Genomic DNA, 17,913 nt, shown 5'->3' with positions numbered 1-17,913 from the left:
CATAGTTACAGATGAATACCGTAAATATGCATTCATATAATTCCTATTCTTTTTGCATCAGCTACTCATTTACTGCAATGAAAAAATTAAAGTCTACATTCTGATGAAAATTTTGAGAATTATCTATGGCTAAGATAGTCTGGTGTTTTTTTAAAGATCAGAATGGGAAATATTATGACTGGATTATTATTTTTTTACTTGAAATTTTTATAACTAGCACAAGGTAATAGTTTTTTTTATTAATTCTAGTTGTCCCAAAGATGCTTTTTCACGAGCAACTGGACTTTCTTGTTTTTTCTTTGAAGACATTTTGTGAAACATCTTCAAAGAAAAACAAGAAAGGTCAGTTGCCTCGTGACAAAGCATCTTTGGGACAACTATGACCTGGATGACTGAGAAAGTCCATATAGACCTTACTTCCAGTCATTATCCTTTGATAGGAAAGGGTCCTGTATTTCCTCTTGGGCTTTAGACATACTGGAGTATTTGAGACCCATTTTTTAAACCTTTACTTACACTGAAGTAGTGGGGAAAGAGTTGGAAGATTTAATAGCAAAAATGGGTGCCTTAAGCCTTTACGGCATCCATTTTACCTCTTAAAATTTTTCACTTCTGTTTTTTTGGGGTGAGGTTATGACTCCATTCTTACCTCTTAAATTCTCCTCTGAGGTAAAATACACTGGGAAACAAACAAACAAGCACACAGAAGTATCTTCCAGCCATAACCTTCTCATCCCAGCATCCTACCTGCCTTGCCTCTTTGAAAAAGAAAAGAAAGCAGACAAACCCTACGATCAATGGCAAGGTTGCTTTAATCCTTCCTGTCTTAGTTTTAATGTGAAAAAGAACTGGACCCTTCCGGGGAAACACTTGCTGATCTGATGAGTGGCTGTGGAGGATATGGAGGCAAGTGTCCATGTAGTAAAACCAGCTGTGTTTGGTCTACCAGGCAATTACAAGACGGTAACAAGACTGCAAATTTCATGTATGTCTTTTCTGCCGTCTTGTAGTCAATCGTATTTTTGCAGTCCACGACTGGTTTCCCTTCCCAATAGCTTACTTACATTTCGTGAATCTACAGCTGCATACATGATGTCCATCCAGCCTTTGAAGGTGGCCTGCAAACAGCAGTCAGGCAATTATATTTTAAGCAAAGGAATAAAAGCACACAGTACATAATTCCTAAATGTTCCTGTTGTGTAAATTGTAAATGTCTTTTAGAAGACTCCATGTCCCCCTGTCAGTTTTCTCTTTCAAAATGTGTCTTTCAACCCACATATTGCTAGCCTGGTACAGCTCTGAAAAACAGCCATTCTCTATATGCAATGGTCTCTTCTCCAGTTATGGATAATTTCTATTTATTAAATAGGGATGGGTCAGATTGCTTGATTGCACCAGGTATAGTGAAATAAATAAACGACCTATCACAGGCACCTCTGCATTTTACTAATGATCATTTATTTCATGGACAAGATATAATTTATATGGCATGCAAAAAGTTTGCTAACAGATGTATTTTAGAGAAGAGCTTAGAAGAGAAAGATTAAGGAATGCCACGTATGATACAAATCAGTCCATTTCAAAACCTGGCAGCTGAATCACTTGTAAAGTGACTGACTGTTCACATTGATGGAATTTTCTAATTACGGAAAAAAACCTGCTAAAGGGAGAAAAATACAATGGTCGCGTTGTTCAAATTTTAATAGAGGAAGAACAGCTACTTACTACTTGAAGCAGAGAGAGGTAGCCAAGTCCCACATTATCGAAGTTGACTTTCACATTTTTCCATCTGGCTGTTTCATTTTTTTCAATGAGATTCTCACACTCAGTCTGATTGTCAACTTCATCAGTGCTGAACATTTCCCCGGTTGTGGTGTTAACACAGTGGTAGAACTTGCCAGCAAAGAGATTCACTCCCATAATGCTAAAGATTAGCCAGAATATAAGACATACAAGAAGCACGTTCATGATAGATGGAATTGCTCCCAAGAGAGCGTTCACCACTACCTGTAATACAAAGTAATAAACACATGAAGTGAAAACGTATTTGCTAAAGTGAGATAGGAAAAGGAGAATTTCTAATTCCTAGTTTTGCTTCTTGGCAATGTTGTACTATAATTTAATCACAGCTGAAGGCACTAATGGTAATAATAGATGATGAAAAAGAGATCAGGACTCGGGTATAAACATTGGTTTGAACAAAGAAAATTACAAATTTAGGGAAAGATTTGAGGGAAAGAGACTTTCCAGAATTTAGCTTCCCAAAATTGAAGAGGAAGGACCATAATATGTGGCAGAACATGTATTGAAGGTTTTATAACTCCAGGGCAGTATCCTATCAATACCCTAACCCTAAAAATACTCTTTCCTCATACATTTGGAGAACCAAGTTGCAAGTCAGAGGAAAATGAATTATAAGGAAATATTAGCATTTAAATATCAAATAACCCGCGATGTTATACGATACGATAATCTTTATTGTCATTGTCCCATACAGAACTACGAAATTGAAAAATCCACATGAACCCCACAAAACCCAACAACAAACAACAAAATACATATCAACATACCACCCACCCCACATATACACATTTAACCCCTAGAAACACTCTAACACTCTAAAAACTAAATACAGAAGTCCTCTCAGAAACTGCATTCTGCTGCATTCAAAGCCAAAACCGCTTTTGGATAAAAACTATTTCTCAAGCGGCTGGTCCTGGTCTTTATGACCCTATACCTCCTTCTAGAAGGCAGAAGCTGAAAGAGATCATTTCCAGGGTGCGTGCAATCCTGCACAATCTCCACAGCTTTCTTATAACCCCTGGAGGCATAGATTTGATCTAAAGTAGGAAGAGTACACCCAATTATTCTCTCCGCAGTCTTTACGACCTTGGACAGCATTGTTTTTCCCCTGACTGTACAACTCCCAAACCACACACACAGACCATAGGTTAACACGCTCTCTATGGTACAGTGGTAGAATGCCAACAACAGGTCCTTTGAGAGATTATGCTTCCTGAGAATTCTCAAGAAGTATAACCTCTGCTGTGCTCTCTTCATCACAACTTTGGTGTTTGCTCCCCATGTCAGATCATCTCTTAACTCCATTCCCAGAAATCGAAACACCGAGACCTGTTCCACACAATTCCCTTCAATAATAAGTGGATGAATGTTCAATTTGCATTTCCTAAAGTCCACAATAATTTCTTTTGTTTTTTTAAAATTGAGAAATAAATTATTTTCCCTACACCACTCCGTCAGCAACTCAACCTCCTTCCTATAAGCTGACTCCCCTTTATCATCATTACATTGCTCAATCATCTCCTCCATATAGTCTCTGTAGCTTAGGTGGGAAGGACAGTCCATAATGAAGCAACAGAGGCTTATGAAAATAATTTTCCATCCAGTTAGTATGTTACCCTGCAAATACAGCAAGAAAACAAGTAGCTGCAGTTCTGAGTTAGCCTAGAAATGTATGCATATGGGCCCTCCAAATATGTGTGTTATCGAAAGGATTTGGGTTGGCCATCAACCATGGAGCAGGTCTCTATCCAGCTTCTTGATATTTTGAATCAAGGAGCTTCTTTAATGATGTATTAGATCCACCATTTCAGAGATGTGATTTAAATGAAAATAAATAATCTGATAATGAGGTAAATAACTGCCTTTAGACGCTGCCTAGATATATTGGAATTATTTCTCTCATGTTGCCTAGAGGCTAAGGGAATAGAAGTAGGATGTTGCCCAGGGCCACTTTAAATGAAATTTAAATTAGTGGCTTTGAGATACACATTTGTAGCATACCTTTAAGAAAATAATTTGCTTCAAGCATATGTTATTTCATATTTTTCTTACCCTCATTCCTTCGAACCGTGACAAGGCTCTTAGAGGTCTTAAAGCTCTTAAAGTCCTAAGAGATTTAATTGCACCAAGTTCAGAGTAGCCCAAGGCATTCGCTGTTAAGCTAACAATAGAGACCTACAAATGAATAAAAGAAAATAAAGTAATTTACTGTGCAAATAATGGTCACCATGTGTTCCCCAAGAAATCTCTGGTAACGCCACCTCCCCAGTCTGTCATAGCTGAAGATTATCTTACAAAATCAAACTAATCATAATCAGAAATCGTAAAGTTGGAAGGGAACTTGGAGGTCATCTAGTCCACAGGTCATCTAGTCCAACTAGTTCAGAGGAGTATAATGAGCAATATCAAAGAAAGAGATGGCAAGAAAACAAACCAAAGAATCTGTGCTTCTACTCTGAAGTTTATAATTTTTATATTTATTTATTTATTTGTAACCTGCCTTTAGTATTTTTTTACAAATAATTCAAGGCAGCAAACATATCCAGCACACTTTCCTTCTATTTTCCCCACAACAGTGCTGTGGGTCACTAAGGCTGAGAATGACTGACCCAAGGTCACCCAGCTGGCTTTCATGGCTAAGAACTCACAGTCTCTGGCTTTCTAGCCTGGTGCCTTAGCCACTAGGCCAGACTGGTTCTCTTTTTACTCCAAAGTTTATTCCAAACTTATACTTCTCATAAAGTCAGTTGGCAGATCTGAATCAATTATAGGAAGACATAGCAATATTTCTTTTTACCAGATTTAATGATTATTACTCAATCAACCACCTCTTATGAAATGATGGGAGGATTCACCAACCCCTAAGTATTTCTGGCTCACTCCTTCCAATTTTTGACATGTTCCTGACTCTTGATTGCAGGAACCAGAACTACAACGTCCTCACCAGTGTACCCATTTGAAGTGGCAAATGCTCAATCGCTCAGCGGGTCTTCCAAATCCTCTGTTTTTTATACCTCCTGGTCTGCCTATCTGCCTTGGCACTGCAGCTTGATCCCTTGTGTGGGATAGATAGGAATCCCATAGTACTGGTAAGTCACAGAAATGAGAGAATGATAAAGGTGAGCTAAAAACTATCGTGCTGTCTTCTATAACTAATATGAGCTTGAGGCATGTGCTAGAGGAAAAGCCATCTGGGAGTAGAAACAATAAATCAAGTGTTAATTATAAGTTAAACTTACTGGCAATCATAATTGTTTACACTGGTGACTAGTAACCGTTTATCCCTCTCAACATTTTGCAAGTCTCTCAAGACCTGGCTACGTTATTAGGCCTGAAAGTCCCGAGGGATGAAGGAGATTTTGCAATGGTTTTTTTTGTGTGTGTGAGAGCTCCCTTACTGTAGTTAATTTCACACTCTCCTGTTTTATGTGCCTTTTTGTTATTTTAATTGTTTAATTGTTTTTGTTAATTGAGTGCTGTATGTGGCCTGGAATCACTTTCATGTGAGATGGGAGGCTATATAAATACGATAAATAAATATTGTTAAAAATATAAAAAATTTTCTTTTCACATTAATCAGCCTCCCGTGAAATGAAAGGCTGCTAGGGAAAATATTCCTATAACATGGCTAAAGTCACAGACATTATATTAAAAATATTCCTCCTAAAGATAGTACGAAAAAAAAAAAGATTGTATGGTCTGCTGTTGCTTGGAAGCATCTTGGGTAATAATGTTCTAAGATGCATGAAAAAAAAGATAACTCTATAAATCAGAATCTGCACATATGAAACTAGAGACAAAGTTACTTTGATTTTCCTTTAACTGTTCTAGGATATGCAATCTTACTTTTTGCGACTCAGAGTTCATGTTTAAGGTCTTTTGGACTTTCCTCCAACACCATCTTGTTCTCGTCAGGTCTCTCTCCTTCTTTCTTTCTCTCTCCAAAGATAGAAGTTTTGAACCTTTAGATCTCTTGCGATTTATATATTTTTCCCTTTCACAAGAGGATGGAGTAAAGGATCCCTTGGTCCTACTTGCACATGGCAGGTTTTTTTCTCCCTTGCCTGCCCACATGTTCCTATCCACTGCTCAAGTGCTTAGATGAAAAGGGAACCAGATACCACTCTTGAGAGGCCTGAAATGAGCCAAGGGAGTGAAGTGAGCTTGTCGATCAGAAGGTCGGCAGTTTGGCGGGTCGAATCCCGAGTGCCGCATAACAGAGTGAGCGCCTGTTACTCGTCCCAGCTTCTGCCAACCTAGCAGTTCGAAAGCACGTAAAAATGCAAGTAGAAAAATAGGGACCACTACGGTGGGAAGGTAACAGCGTTCCGTGCGCCTCTGGCGTCTAGTCATGCTGGCCACATGACCACGGAGACGTCCTCGGACAAGCGCTGGCTCTTCGGCTTTGAAACAGAGATGAGCACTGGCCGCTAGAGTCAGAAACGACTAGCACGCATGTGTGGGGGAACCTTTACCTTTACCTTTAGTGAAGTGGGGGAGAAATGTTTGGCCATTCTTTACTTCATTCCATGAGGTATTATCAAGGAAATAAGAAAGTTTTTAATTTTGTGGACCTAAAGGTGTCCTGTCACCTATCATTTCAAGCTTACTGCTGATAGGGGTAGCCATACCTCAACCTGTATTACCCCCCGTTGATAGGGCTCGCAACTTGGGCGTCCTCCTGGATTCAAGACTCAGTTTGGAAGATCATATAGGAGTCGTGACCAGGGGGGCTTTTGCCCAGATTCGCCTGGTGTGCCAGTTGCGTCCCTATCTGGACCGAGATGCTCTACGTACAGTCACTCATGTGCTCGTGACCTCCCGGTTAGACTACTGCAATGCCCTCTACATGGGGCTGCCCTTGAGGACCACCCGAAGGCTTCAACTGGTGCAGAATTCAGCCGCGCGAGTTTTGATGGGAGCTTCCCAATACTCCCGTGTAACACCTCTTCTCTGTGAGCTACATTGGCTTCCGGTTGCCCTCCGGGTGAGATTCAAGGTGCTGGTAATGACCTATAAAGCCCTAAATGGCTTGGGTCCGGACTATCTAAGGGAACACCTGCTGCCGGCATCATCTTCCCATTGTCCTGTGCGCCCCCACAGGGAGGGCCTTCTCAGTGTACCGCCGGTTAATGAATGCCGGCGGGTTATTCCCAGGGGAAGGGTGTTCTCTGTGGGTGCAGCTGCCCTATAGAACCAACTACCCACAGAACTTAGGACTGCCCCCGACCTTCGCTCATTTCGCCGGGACCTGAAAACTTGGCTCTTCGATCTGTTTGGTCCAGACTGTGGGGTTGTTAATTTAACTGGGTTTTAGATTTACTCTTGGGGCTTGAATTTAATTTAATTGTTTTAATTGTTTTTAATTTTTTGTATTCATGGTTTTAACTGCCCTGTAAACCGCCCTGAGTCCTACGGGAATAGGGCAGTATACAAATCCAATAAAATAAATAAATAAATAAATAAATTTCCGTTTCCAGTTCTGCTTCACCAAGGGAATTCCGCTCAGTGGCAATTTTACTGAACGCCATTCACCCAGCTGAAAGCAGAAGTTTTCCTTTTCTGAAAGTAGTGAGTTTATTGTATATTTAATGATTGCTATAAAAATTCATGCTACAATATATCAATAGCTTAAAGAAAAAAAATACCTACGTCAACAATGAGGAAATCCAGCCAGCACCAGGCATTGGTGAAATAGATTTGAAAGCCGTAAGCCACCCATTTTAGAAGCATTTCTAAAATAAAGATGTAGGTGAAGACCTTGTCTGCGTATTCCAGTACAGTCTTGATAGTCTTGCGCTGCTCAATGTATATGTCTTCGAAAGCCTGGGGACAGAAGTTCCCCCACCCCACCCCTGGTTTTAGTATGGCTTATTATTTATTGTTTGCTTTCAAATTCTAGAACTAAAAACCAGTTCTCCCCTCTTTCTACTGAAAGGCTTAAATGCTTCACTTTAATCAATATATTTATTAAATCAGAATATGACAAAAAATATCAAAAGCATTTGTTTTAATATTTATAGAGGTCTACTTTATAGAGTTTACTGGAAGAAGCCACATCTTACTGGCTGATGACATGTTTTATATGTAGTACATTGCAGATTCAATTATTGGCATCTCTAATTAAATTAAAATAAGTTACCTCTTTGGGATTCTACCCCCAAATTTCACAAATTGAACTAAATAAAGCTGTTTAATCATATGTAGCTCCTTATGTTTCTTCTGTTCCATTCCATAGAAAGATAAAAGTTACAAAGGTTTGTTTGTTTGTTTTTAATGGTGGGCAAAACCAAATGCCATGCTAATTCTGATTTTAGACCCAAAATCCTAAACCTAAAAAAGTTGAACTGTTCATTTCCCTCTCCAGTCCCTCATAGAGAAGTAACAGTGGAGTTTAAACTAGTATGAATCCAATATATAAGTATGAATTGCTATCCCATTTGGAACAATTTAGAAATCTTATTTTATTGTGACCATACTGCTTAACTGGGATTAATGGATCTCATTTTCGTAAGAAAAATCCTTACAATAAAAGCATGCACCCACTTTGTAAAGCTATTTGGGATTAAAAAGCTATTTGTAAAGCTATTTGGGATTCTTCTGTAGGAATATTATATGCAACAATTTGAAGGGAAAATAGAATAGAACAGAATAATAACGTTATTGTCACTTTGAATGTACACTAATCGGCATCCATTGAAACAAAATGTGTATTGAAAACCACTTTGGTGCAGAAAGCCAGATATTTAACTGGCAATGGGTAAACCCAGCTTCAACTCTACCCTGAACTATATAATTGACTAATTGTGACTGTGACTAATTGTACAGGTGTAATTGTGTAATTGTGAGGAAAAAATGGTAGGACAGAATGCTATAGGCAGCACCTTGAGCTCCTGAATGAAAGGTGGGATATAACTCTAACAATTAAGCAATAAAATTGTACTACTTTAGGGATAGCTATGACTCACAGAAAAGATAATCCCTACTAAAAATTCAGAGGTTTTCAGATAATTATGTGTCTGGGTTATTTCCTACGCTAAATCTCTATGATAATGAACGGTTTTCAAGTTCTAAAAATTACCAGAGCACCACTGCTAAGGAGAATCATGAAGACAATAAAAGTCTCAAACCAATTATGTTCTACGATTTTGTAACAAGTCTTCCGAAGATTCCACCAGATTTTTCCTTTGCGATCTTCTCCACTGACTTGGCAGCACTTGAATTTCCGGATGCAGCCTGGCAAAATATGCAAGATGATATGGCAAATGAAAACAGAGTAACAATTACAGTACTACATGTCTTCAGCAGAATATACTCTTAAACCAGCAGATGGCTTTGGAGCCCTTTCTCACTCTAAAATTAATTGGTTTAATTTGAAATGATGCTTTGGAAATCTACTATATTGTCAAAATCAGTTTTCAAAGGACAGTTTCAATGATGCCCAAAGGAAATTACTTATCACAATTGAGACTTTGTATACATGTCTTTCAGCTGATTCTAAGATTCTATCCCAGTGCCTGGAGGTTTGGATGGGGAGGAACTATCTCTGACTCAACCCTATGAAGTTGAAGTGGCCGTGGGTATTTGAACTGTACAGATCTGGAAATATTTCATCTTGAATGGGGTTCCACCTCTCCCTTCCAGGTTGCTACACAGTCTGGGTGTCTTCCTAGACTCACAGCTCCTGCTTGGAGAGTCAACTGTGACTAAGAAGGCTTTTGCACATCTCCTTTTTTATGCAAGTTGTGTCCTTTGCTAGATCGGGGGCACTTAAGACCGGCACTGAAAGATTTGCAATATTTTATATTATTCACCTTCTGTAAAACAGGCTTCTGGTTCGAGAGATTCTTCAGGTTCAGCTTCTGGTTGTTCTCCAACTTGGGGAATTCCAACATCAACTGTACTACCTTCGGACGAACTAGATGCATTTAGTTTCTGCAAATGAATAAGAAACTGTTAATGACGGTTTTATTTGTCACGGCATTGGGTGTGCTTAGTACATTCCAGAATGCTCTCTTTTTTTATTTAAGAACTTTGAAATAAAAATTAAATTAGCCTAGGTTTATATTAATCTCAATTTATTTTCTGAACATGAAGGAATAAGAAATTATATTCCATGATGCACTGTTGTATTCATACTAGGACTCATAATTTGGAACCAATTTTGTTAACGCTGAGAGAGAGCCAAATACAGAGTTAAAAATTAAGAAATGCTTTATTAGCACGAACGATTGCTGATTATTCAAATGAGGTAACAGAGAGCAGTATGAATTGCAGCATTTCCCCAAAATTATGACCAAACCAACCAAAAACTGAAAGCAGCATTTTCATGTCTGATGCAGATAGAATAGGCATAAGCAGCAAACTATATTTAACCGGTTACTTCCCATTGGCATGAAAACACAAATTATCAGTGTGTAAGTACTTCTAAGTTTCTGTAATTCAGAAAGGAAGGCAGCATCTTAATTTCAGAGCAAGAGCCATTATTTTGCATTCTCTTTTGGCAATGCACTTGCACAAATGACTGTGCATTTTAAAACTACTTTTTATTCTTGCATGGTACACATATAGGTCCTCTGAGTACATATTGAAATGTACACGGGTATTATTTGGCATAGCATTTACAATGCAATGATGACCTGTTTTCGAAGAAAGGCTTTACCTTAACGATGAGAAATGCTTTTGACTACGCCTTCAGCTGATTTCCTGATCCTATTCAGAGAAATGAATGTAGTGCCCCACGAAGATAATATGAGTACCATTGTGAATAAAAGTAGTGACCATGTCATTTTTAGCCTTGTACAATGTTATTAACATGTATAACATTAACAAAATGGCTGCACTGGTAAGTAACTAATTTTGTGTGGGAATGATGTAAGCAGATGGTGAATTATCACATACTTGTATCAGTCTTTTTTTTAAAAAAAAATATAAGGTAAAGCTACAGGCATTTATTCATAGGTACAAAGCTGGTTTCATAAACTCTAACCAGCTTAACTATTAGTTTGATGAAGAAAGTACTTTACCATCTTTGCTCCAGCTTGAGATGTTAATATTATAAACAGCAGAAAGATTTAGTTACCTCTTAAAACTGACTGAAAGTACTTTGGATGATCCAAGCAGTTTTTGCCAATAAAAGCAGGTGTTTGTAGAGTCTCTTCCCATTTGTACCTAACCACACCACAAACAACTGGCAACATCTTTTTTTTCCAGTGACCCCAGGATGTTGCTTGCATCTTAACCCCAGGCCGCTGAAAGAGACAGCGTAAGCCTCCTTTTGCTGTACCAGTGGTAAAGCAATATTCCCACCCTTTATTCTGACACCATCCAAGGAGGACTTCAAGGGGTGTAAAATCTGTTCCTCTGTGGCACTTATGCCATTTTAAGGATGTCAAATGACTTTAAAGACAGGCAATAGACGCAGGACAGAATCAGGATGAGGACAGAACATGTGGCGTCTAATTTTCTGCCACCTCAAGGGTAATGGTAAGCATGTCTATTCTCTTATGGAGGAAAATACCTGTTTTATTTCAGCCAGTTTGTGATTAACTATTTGTTTCTGGAAAAATATTTAGCATTTCATGTTGGTCATTGCACTCTACTTCTAGAAGGCTTGAAATAATTGCACCCTGCATTTTTTTCTCCTTAATATGGTTTATTGTTAGTTGAATTTCGAAATGTCACAGTAGGAAACAAACCAGAACTAGTCTAAAGGCACTTTTCAAGCTCAATTCTCCTAGCTGTTATGTAAACCAATATTAGGAGATTAATTTTGTATTACAAAGAAAATCAACTTCTAAAATATTTCACCACCAGTAAACAAAGCAGACATTATTGTCAGAGAACATGTTATATACAGTACTCAGTATGAATTATAGATAACTTAAAAAATGATCTTATTAATGCCATGTAGTAGTGATGTAATGGAAATACAAACCGTGCATATTCATTCATGAATATATATTTTTGAGAGTACAAATAATTACTCTATACTGACTATATTAAAATGTACATTTTTTTGATACTTTCCATTGAGTTTTTAGTTATGAAAATCTACAATTATGCTTTAATTAGCAGTAATAGTCTAACTAAAACTGACTAGAATATAACTTCTTGATCACATGGTCCAAGCAGGCTTCTGTAAAGAACTGGCATATTATCAAAACCAGTCAAAATAATAACATTTTGAAAAATCGTAGTATACTGAGAGTCACTTTCATTATACATTTGTATCCAGGATTTTAAAATATTTTATTGTACACCACCATTTGTTACGTACGTGGTTATAACAATTCTTTTTCTTTTCCTTCCAATTACATCCATGAATAGGTTTTGCGTAAGAATCATTTCCACATATTATACTCATGATGGCACAATCAGTCAATGCTAATCAGAAATGACATATTCTACCATGCTTATAAATTGGTCCCAAGTGAAATTTCTATTATATAAAGTTATATTACATTGAAATCAGTATCTGGCTTCCATCTAAAGCTGTTTAACTACAATTATGCGTATGCATATCTCAAGCAACTCAAAAACATTCCAGTGAACAGTGCACAAATTATGAAATAAGTATATACAGGAATTATAGCATTCACTACCTCATTCATTCTACTAGAAAAGTCCAATCTACTTGCATAGTAAATGCCAGATGCAATCTCTTATATAAAAACTGCAATAAATGGGAGATTATTCAAATGCACTAAATTTCTCTATTTAAATCAAAACTCTTATGCCCATGACCATTGTTGGACTGAAGCATAAATTCCAATCTGGTTTTATAATATTAGTTATGTATATTTTATATTTAAACATCAAATCATCTAGTATTTTAAATTTTTAGAACTGTATAGCAGTTTGCTTGCATCATTTCATCCCTGTTTTATAGCACTATTGTTACAGCAATAGGAGCACAAAAGCCAAAATAAAAGTAAACAGGCATCTTTTTGCTTTCCAGAAAAAAAGATGGTATATTTTACATATTCATTTCAATAAAGAGGTAAAATACTTTCTGTGTATTGTTTCATAAGCAATGAAGTAAAAGAAACCACAAATCCAAATTTGACCAGTTCTTTCTTTTCTTTCTTTTTTTTTTAAATATCCTTCATCTGCAAGTCATTCATTATATTAGTATCTTGGGTATTTCATGTGCAAGCAAAAAGATCAGGGAAAAATTAGAGAAACTGATATCATGCAAGTAAGTACGCTTACATTTAGCCTACGAATTTACAATTAATGAATTGCAAATTTAGGCTTGTAAAATTATTCTCAGTGGAAAAGATGGTGTTTTTTACAACATCTGAATTAGATGCTGCATGGAAGCCAAACCATTAAGAAAATGAAAGACCCCAAGCATTTGAGCTCTGCTCGTGCTACTGACCGACAGAGATGATTACATTGGAGGGGTGCCTCCATAGCCCTGCTGTAATCTCAGAAAGAGTACATAGGATAAGGGTGATCAACTACCCATCTTCAAACACTTCAGCTGGAGCTATGGACCAGGACAGCTATTAAAAAAATAAAATAACCAAGTCATAGCACAGGTGAACACAGTGCCCTACATTCATACATACTTATCACACTTTTCCTTGCAGAATGCAGAAAAGGATTAAGAGTGAGTAAGCCAAATGAATTAAAAACACGAAATAAGAAAAAAAGAAATATACACTATTCATTCTACCTTTCCGTACTTTCTAATATTTGCAAGTGACCTTTGTACATCCATACACTGATTTAAACTATACTGTAGACTTGTTTGTTAAACTTCTCCTCTCTTTCTTTTTGAGAACCTATCCAACCACAACTTTGTTTTCACTTTCGTCTTGACTCATTCAGTCTTCCTTTATATACTGTTGCAATTAGAGCCTCATTTGTTCTGTTTATGAACAAAAGCACCTTATCGTGCTTCTTTCAGACTAATAATCAGCTTTCTATTCATTCTGCATTCATTCAGCACCCGTTCATTCTTGACCCTATCTTTTCTTTTCTTTTTTTACAACACACGCTTGCTTGCACTGCATTCATCTTACTGTGCTATTTCTCCTGACATCTCCTACTCTCATTTAATCCAACAAAGCAGACAAAAACTTACTTCACACACACACACACACTCTTTTTGCTTCTTCTGACCAATATTCATTGTTCATAACAAACCATAAACAATCCATTGCCTGCCACCAGCATTTGCACATCTTAAAACATCTCCACTCATTTTCCTAACTTTGGTCAATATTTTACCAATGTACAGTACATAAATTCAACAATTTGCTTTAGTTTGTGTTACAATATATAACTTGCAACCATTCACTTAGTTTTTCCCTCTTCAATATGACTGCCTTGGTATTTTAGTAACTGACTGGCAGATTCATATTTCTTGATGCATTATATAATCTCTTTCACTGCAAATGATTGGGGGTTCTCTGCCAACAACATGCTATCACCTGTATGCAAAGGTACATTCGCATACATGTTGCTAGGCAATACATCCTTGTTTTTACTATAATCTTTCCTTATACATTTATCCATATATGTATGAAACAACCAAAGAGACATTACATTTCCTTGTTTTTTTCCCTGTTCAAGTATTGAACAATTCACCAAGCCTTTCATTATTTTCTCATACACGTTTACTTTCCTCACTGTCAAACTTCTCCTAGCACTCTAGATTGGAAACAGTCAAGCAAGAACCAGTCTTTCAGAGGGCTGATTAGTAATACTTATTAGAAGGAAAGTTGAAATTACAACGTCAGAATTTTAATAAATGTTCTACTTTCAAACAAGAACCCTGTGTAGTCAGTCTTAAGAAGCAAAACTCTGGCTTGTTTTCTCGCATTTTTTCCCCTGTGCAAAGTGAAGGAGGTTTCTCTCTTTTGTGATGGTGGGGCAATTTGCATCTTTTGATTGCATTGATTCTTATTCATGTGAGAAATTGCTTTCACAACTGCATGCATTCAGTCGCCAATTTTCAATTCCACATTCACACAATCATTCTATGACTCAGGTCTATTCATTTTATTATATACTTTCTCCAAATCAACATACATTTTCTCACATTTATACATTTCAGTAATCCAATGAGCAGCAAAAATATGTTCTATATGCTCCCTTGCCCAGCAAAAAGACACAATAAATGTCCTTTACCTTCTCAGTCAAAATTCTACCTACACCTTTGTTGACAAACAGAGCAAACTAATTCTCAGTACTTTTTGCTACTATCCCCTTTAAAGAATATGAATAATGGCAGTCTCACAATTGTCAGGCATGGACACAGGTCTATGTCTTACATTACATACGTTGCAACTCATTCCTTAAGAAAATCAAATAATACTTTAACATTTACCTAATAACGCCACCTACATTTTTATCTTTTTTCAACATTTTTATAGGCATTACGACTTCCTTTTTGTCATTTTTTTCTTGAGCATTAATATTTGTGCTAGTAAAAAAATAAAACAGGAGATCCCAGTATAAGCTGCCTTGAGTTTGTTGGTTTATTTATTTAATTTATATGCCACCCATCTTGAAGTAACTGGAAAAAATTGTTAAAAACAAAACAAAGAAACAATCATTTTCATTCTGTTCCTAGCAGCCTCCACTTGCTCTTATTATATCTCCAGTTTCTATTTATTTTGTTGGGAAAATACTATATTATGTAATCTGCTTGATACATAGGCTGTCTTTCTGCAGTTTTCCTACTTCCACTGAAGGCAATTTCTTCCATTTCCATTTACTAAAGATCCAACGACACTACCTAATAATGGTTTGTCCAACAGTGACTCTAGAAAACTATGATACCAAGTCATCGAAACATAGTGACATGTGTGCTATTCATGCAAATGCCACACCTTATGTAATTGAATGGTCTAATTACCCAATACTACTATAGATTCACACTTGCCCATTTTCATCATACAGTATATTAGGCTGATATGGCACCTTACACAAAGCTATCAAAGCCTATTGAGCATATTCGTGTGACCTGGCAGTTTAATCTATAACAACAGAAACCTCTAAAAGACAAATTGTGAAGTCCAGACACGATTGAAATTGTTGATGTCACCCCTTCAGGTAAATTAGGAATCCGAGGTTATGTAGAACTGTAGGACGATTTTTATTGTAACGCTATGTAACAGAATCTTGCAAATCTGAATGTGGTCCCCCCTCTTCCTTATTTTTACGAAAACTAGGGGATGTCTCATATAAGACATTTAATCAGATTACATTCTTTTTAAGGTGACAGCTGTTTTAGTCGTAGTTCTTCTTCCTGTCCCTCAAGACCATTCCCTCTGCTCTCCACTACTAAGACTGCCTATTCCAGTATCCACATTCATCAGCAAATTTAATTACCCCCAATACTTAGAATTGCAAAAAAAAATATGATAGATGTAAATAATTTAAGATTATATTTAGGTTTCAGTCAAAGACTATGTGGTGATTCAGGTGTTGGACTATGAATGGGGAGACCCAAATTCTAGTCCTTTCTGGTGGAAACTCACATTCTCTCAGCCCAACCTATCTGGCAGAATTGATGGGAGAAAAATTTATTTATTTATTTATTTGTTTATTCGGTTTATATACCGCCCTATTCCCAAAGGACTCAGGGCGGTTTACAAGGCAAAATTTAAAAACAATCCAATATAAAATTAAAATAAATTAAATTAAGTCTAGCCACAAAAATTAAATCACAATTTAAAAACATTAAACCCCTCAGTCCAGACCAGATAGCTCAAAGAGCCAGGTTTTTAGGTCCCGGCAAAATGAACGAAGGTCGGGGGCAGTCCGGAGTTCTGTTGGCAGTTGATTCCATAGGGATAAATAAATAAATAAATAAATCTTGTATTGCATTTAGATGTTAAGCATACACTAAAAAAGTATACTAATTATATTTTTTTTTGGTGAGGAACACTCTCATTTATATGAAGACCCCAAAATACCAAGATGAAATAAATTCAGCTTCATTAAACATACTTCAGTTTGGTGAGACTTCATTAAGAATAAAAACATAGGATTGCATTGTTAAAATTCCAAAGGCTGTCCACTCCACCCTCTAATTGTGAAAATAGAGTGTCAACTTCATCCTTTATGAAACATGCGATGACTGGCACCTTACCCAAACAATTTCCTGTAGAAAATAGGCCACAGTAAAAATGTTATTCAAGTTCAGAGGCTATATAAATATTAACATATCCTTTCTCTCTGCATAATACATGCATCAGATTAAAAGAATAAATGAGTACATTCTGATATATTTTTCCTGTTGCTTTAGTTTTCAGAATTATGCGTCGTCGTACACCAATAAAAGATACAAATACACAGATACAATTAGGAAATATTCTTGTTGATATACACATCAAATTTGTTATCATGCTTTCATTCATTCAGCAAAATGACACTGCCAAAGAAACCGCTTTTCAGTTTAGAAAAGCGAAGCTAATATCTGAGTTAAGCATGACTGCCAGGGAATACTTTTAGAAAGCAGTGAACCAGCCTAATTAGTTGCAGAAAGCAGCGAACCAGCCTAATTAAAACATTCTGAAAGCACCCCTTTTTATATATAAAAAAATCAACTACTGCTATGATTCCCATATTTGTATTCATATTCATCACTTTGAAAGATTTTTTTTTTAAAAAAATAAGCAAAATGTTAAAATGAATTCTTCATGTTATATTCTTTAATTAAAATTAGAAATTAGAGAAAGGGATTAATGGGAGAAAAGACTAAATGAGGATGACAACAGAACGATGGGAGTTAGAAGACAGCATGTAGAAACTGTTTTACTATTGGTGTTTATCATATATCTGGGGAGAAGAATCTTAACTTACAGGAAATCATTCTTTCTTAACCCAGCTTGGTGGCAACCCTTAGCCAACTTAGAAATCTGAACAGGATCAACTCTGGATAGGAGTTGAGATGGGAATCTTCTGGGAACACGCAAACTAGACTAGGAAGTTTGGCAAAACATAAAGGCAATGTCCAGCTACTTGTATATCACACCAAGAAAAGTGCAGGATTGTCCATGTTAAGTGACTAGTTTTTCTTGCTGTCTAGATATTACATAAATTAGTGGAGATCTTTTTTCCCCCAGCATGAAGGGTGGCTAACGATTA

At 36.7% G+C, this 17,913-nt stretch overlaps 1 protein-coding gene across 1 annotated transcript in view; it reads right to left on the bottom strand.

Annotated features, from left to right (window-relative positions):
* Window positions 1-17,913, bottom strand: part of LOC308664431 (sodium channel protein type 2 subunit alpha-like) — a gene marked incomplete at both ends in the record, with an annotated part of 61,466 nt that overhangs the window by 5,121 nt on the left and 38,432 nt on the right. Inside the window, 6 exon segments of the mRNA XM_081321667.1 lie at window positions 1,065-1,118; window positions 1,726-2,007; window positions 3,856-3,978; window positions 7,456-7,629; window positions 8,885-9,039; window positions 9,618-9,738. Of these exon segments, the coding sequence (XP_081177793.1) occupies window positions 1,065-1,118; window positions 1,726-2,007; window positions 3,856-3,978; window positions 7,456-7,629; window positions 8,885-9,039; window positions 9,618-9,738 (909 nt within the window).

This window comes from Vipera berus (assembly GCF_964194415.1).
Source record: "Vipera berus genome assembly, chromosome: 1".
Lineage (NCBI taxonomy): Eukaryota > Metazoa > Chordata > Lepidosauria > Squamata > Viperidae > Vipera > Vipera berus.
Note: the sequence above shows the minus strand (reverse complement) of the source record. Positions and strands in the feature narration are given on the sequence as shown.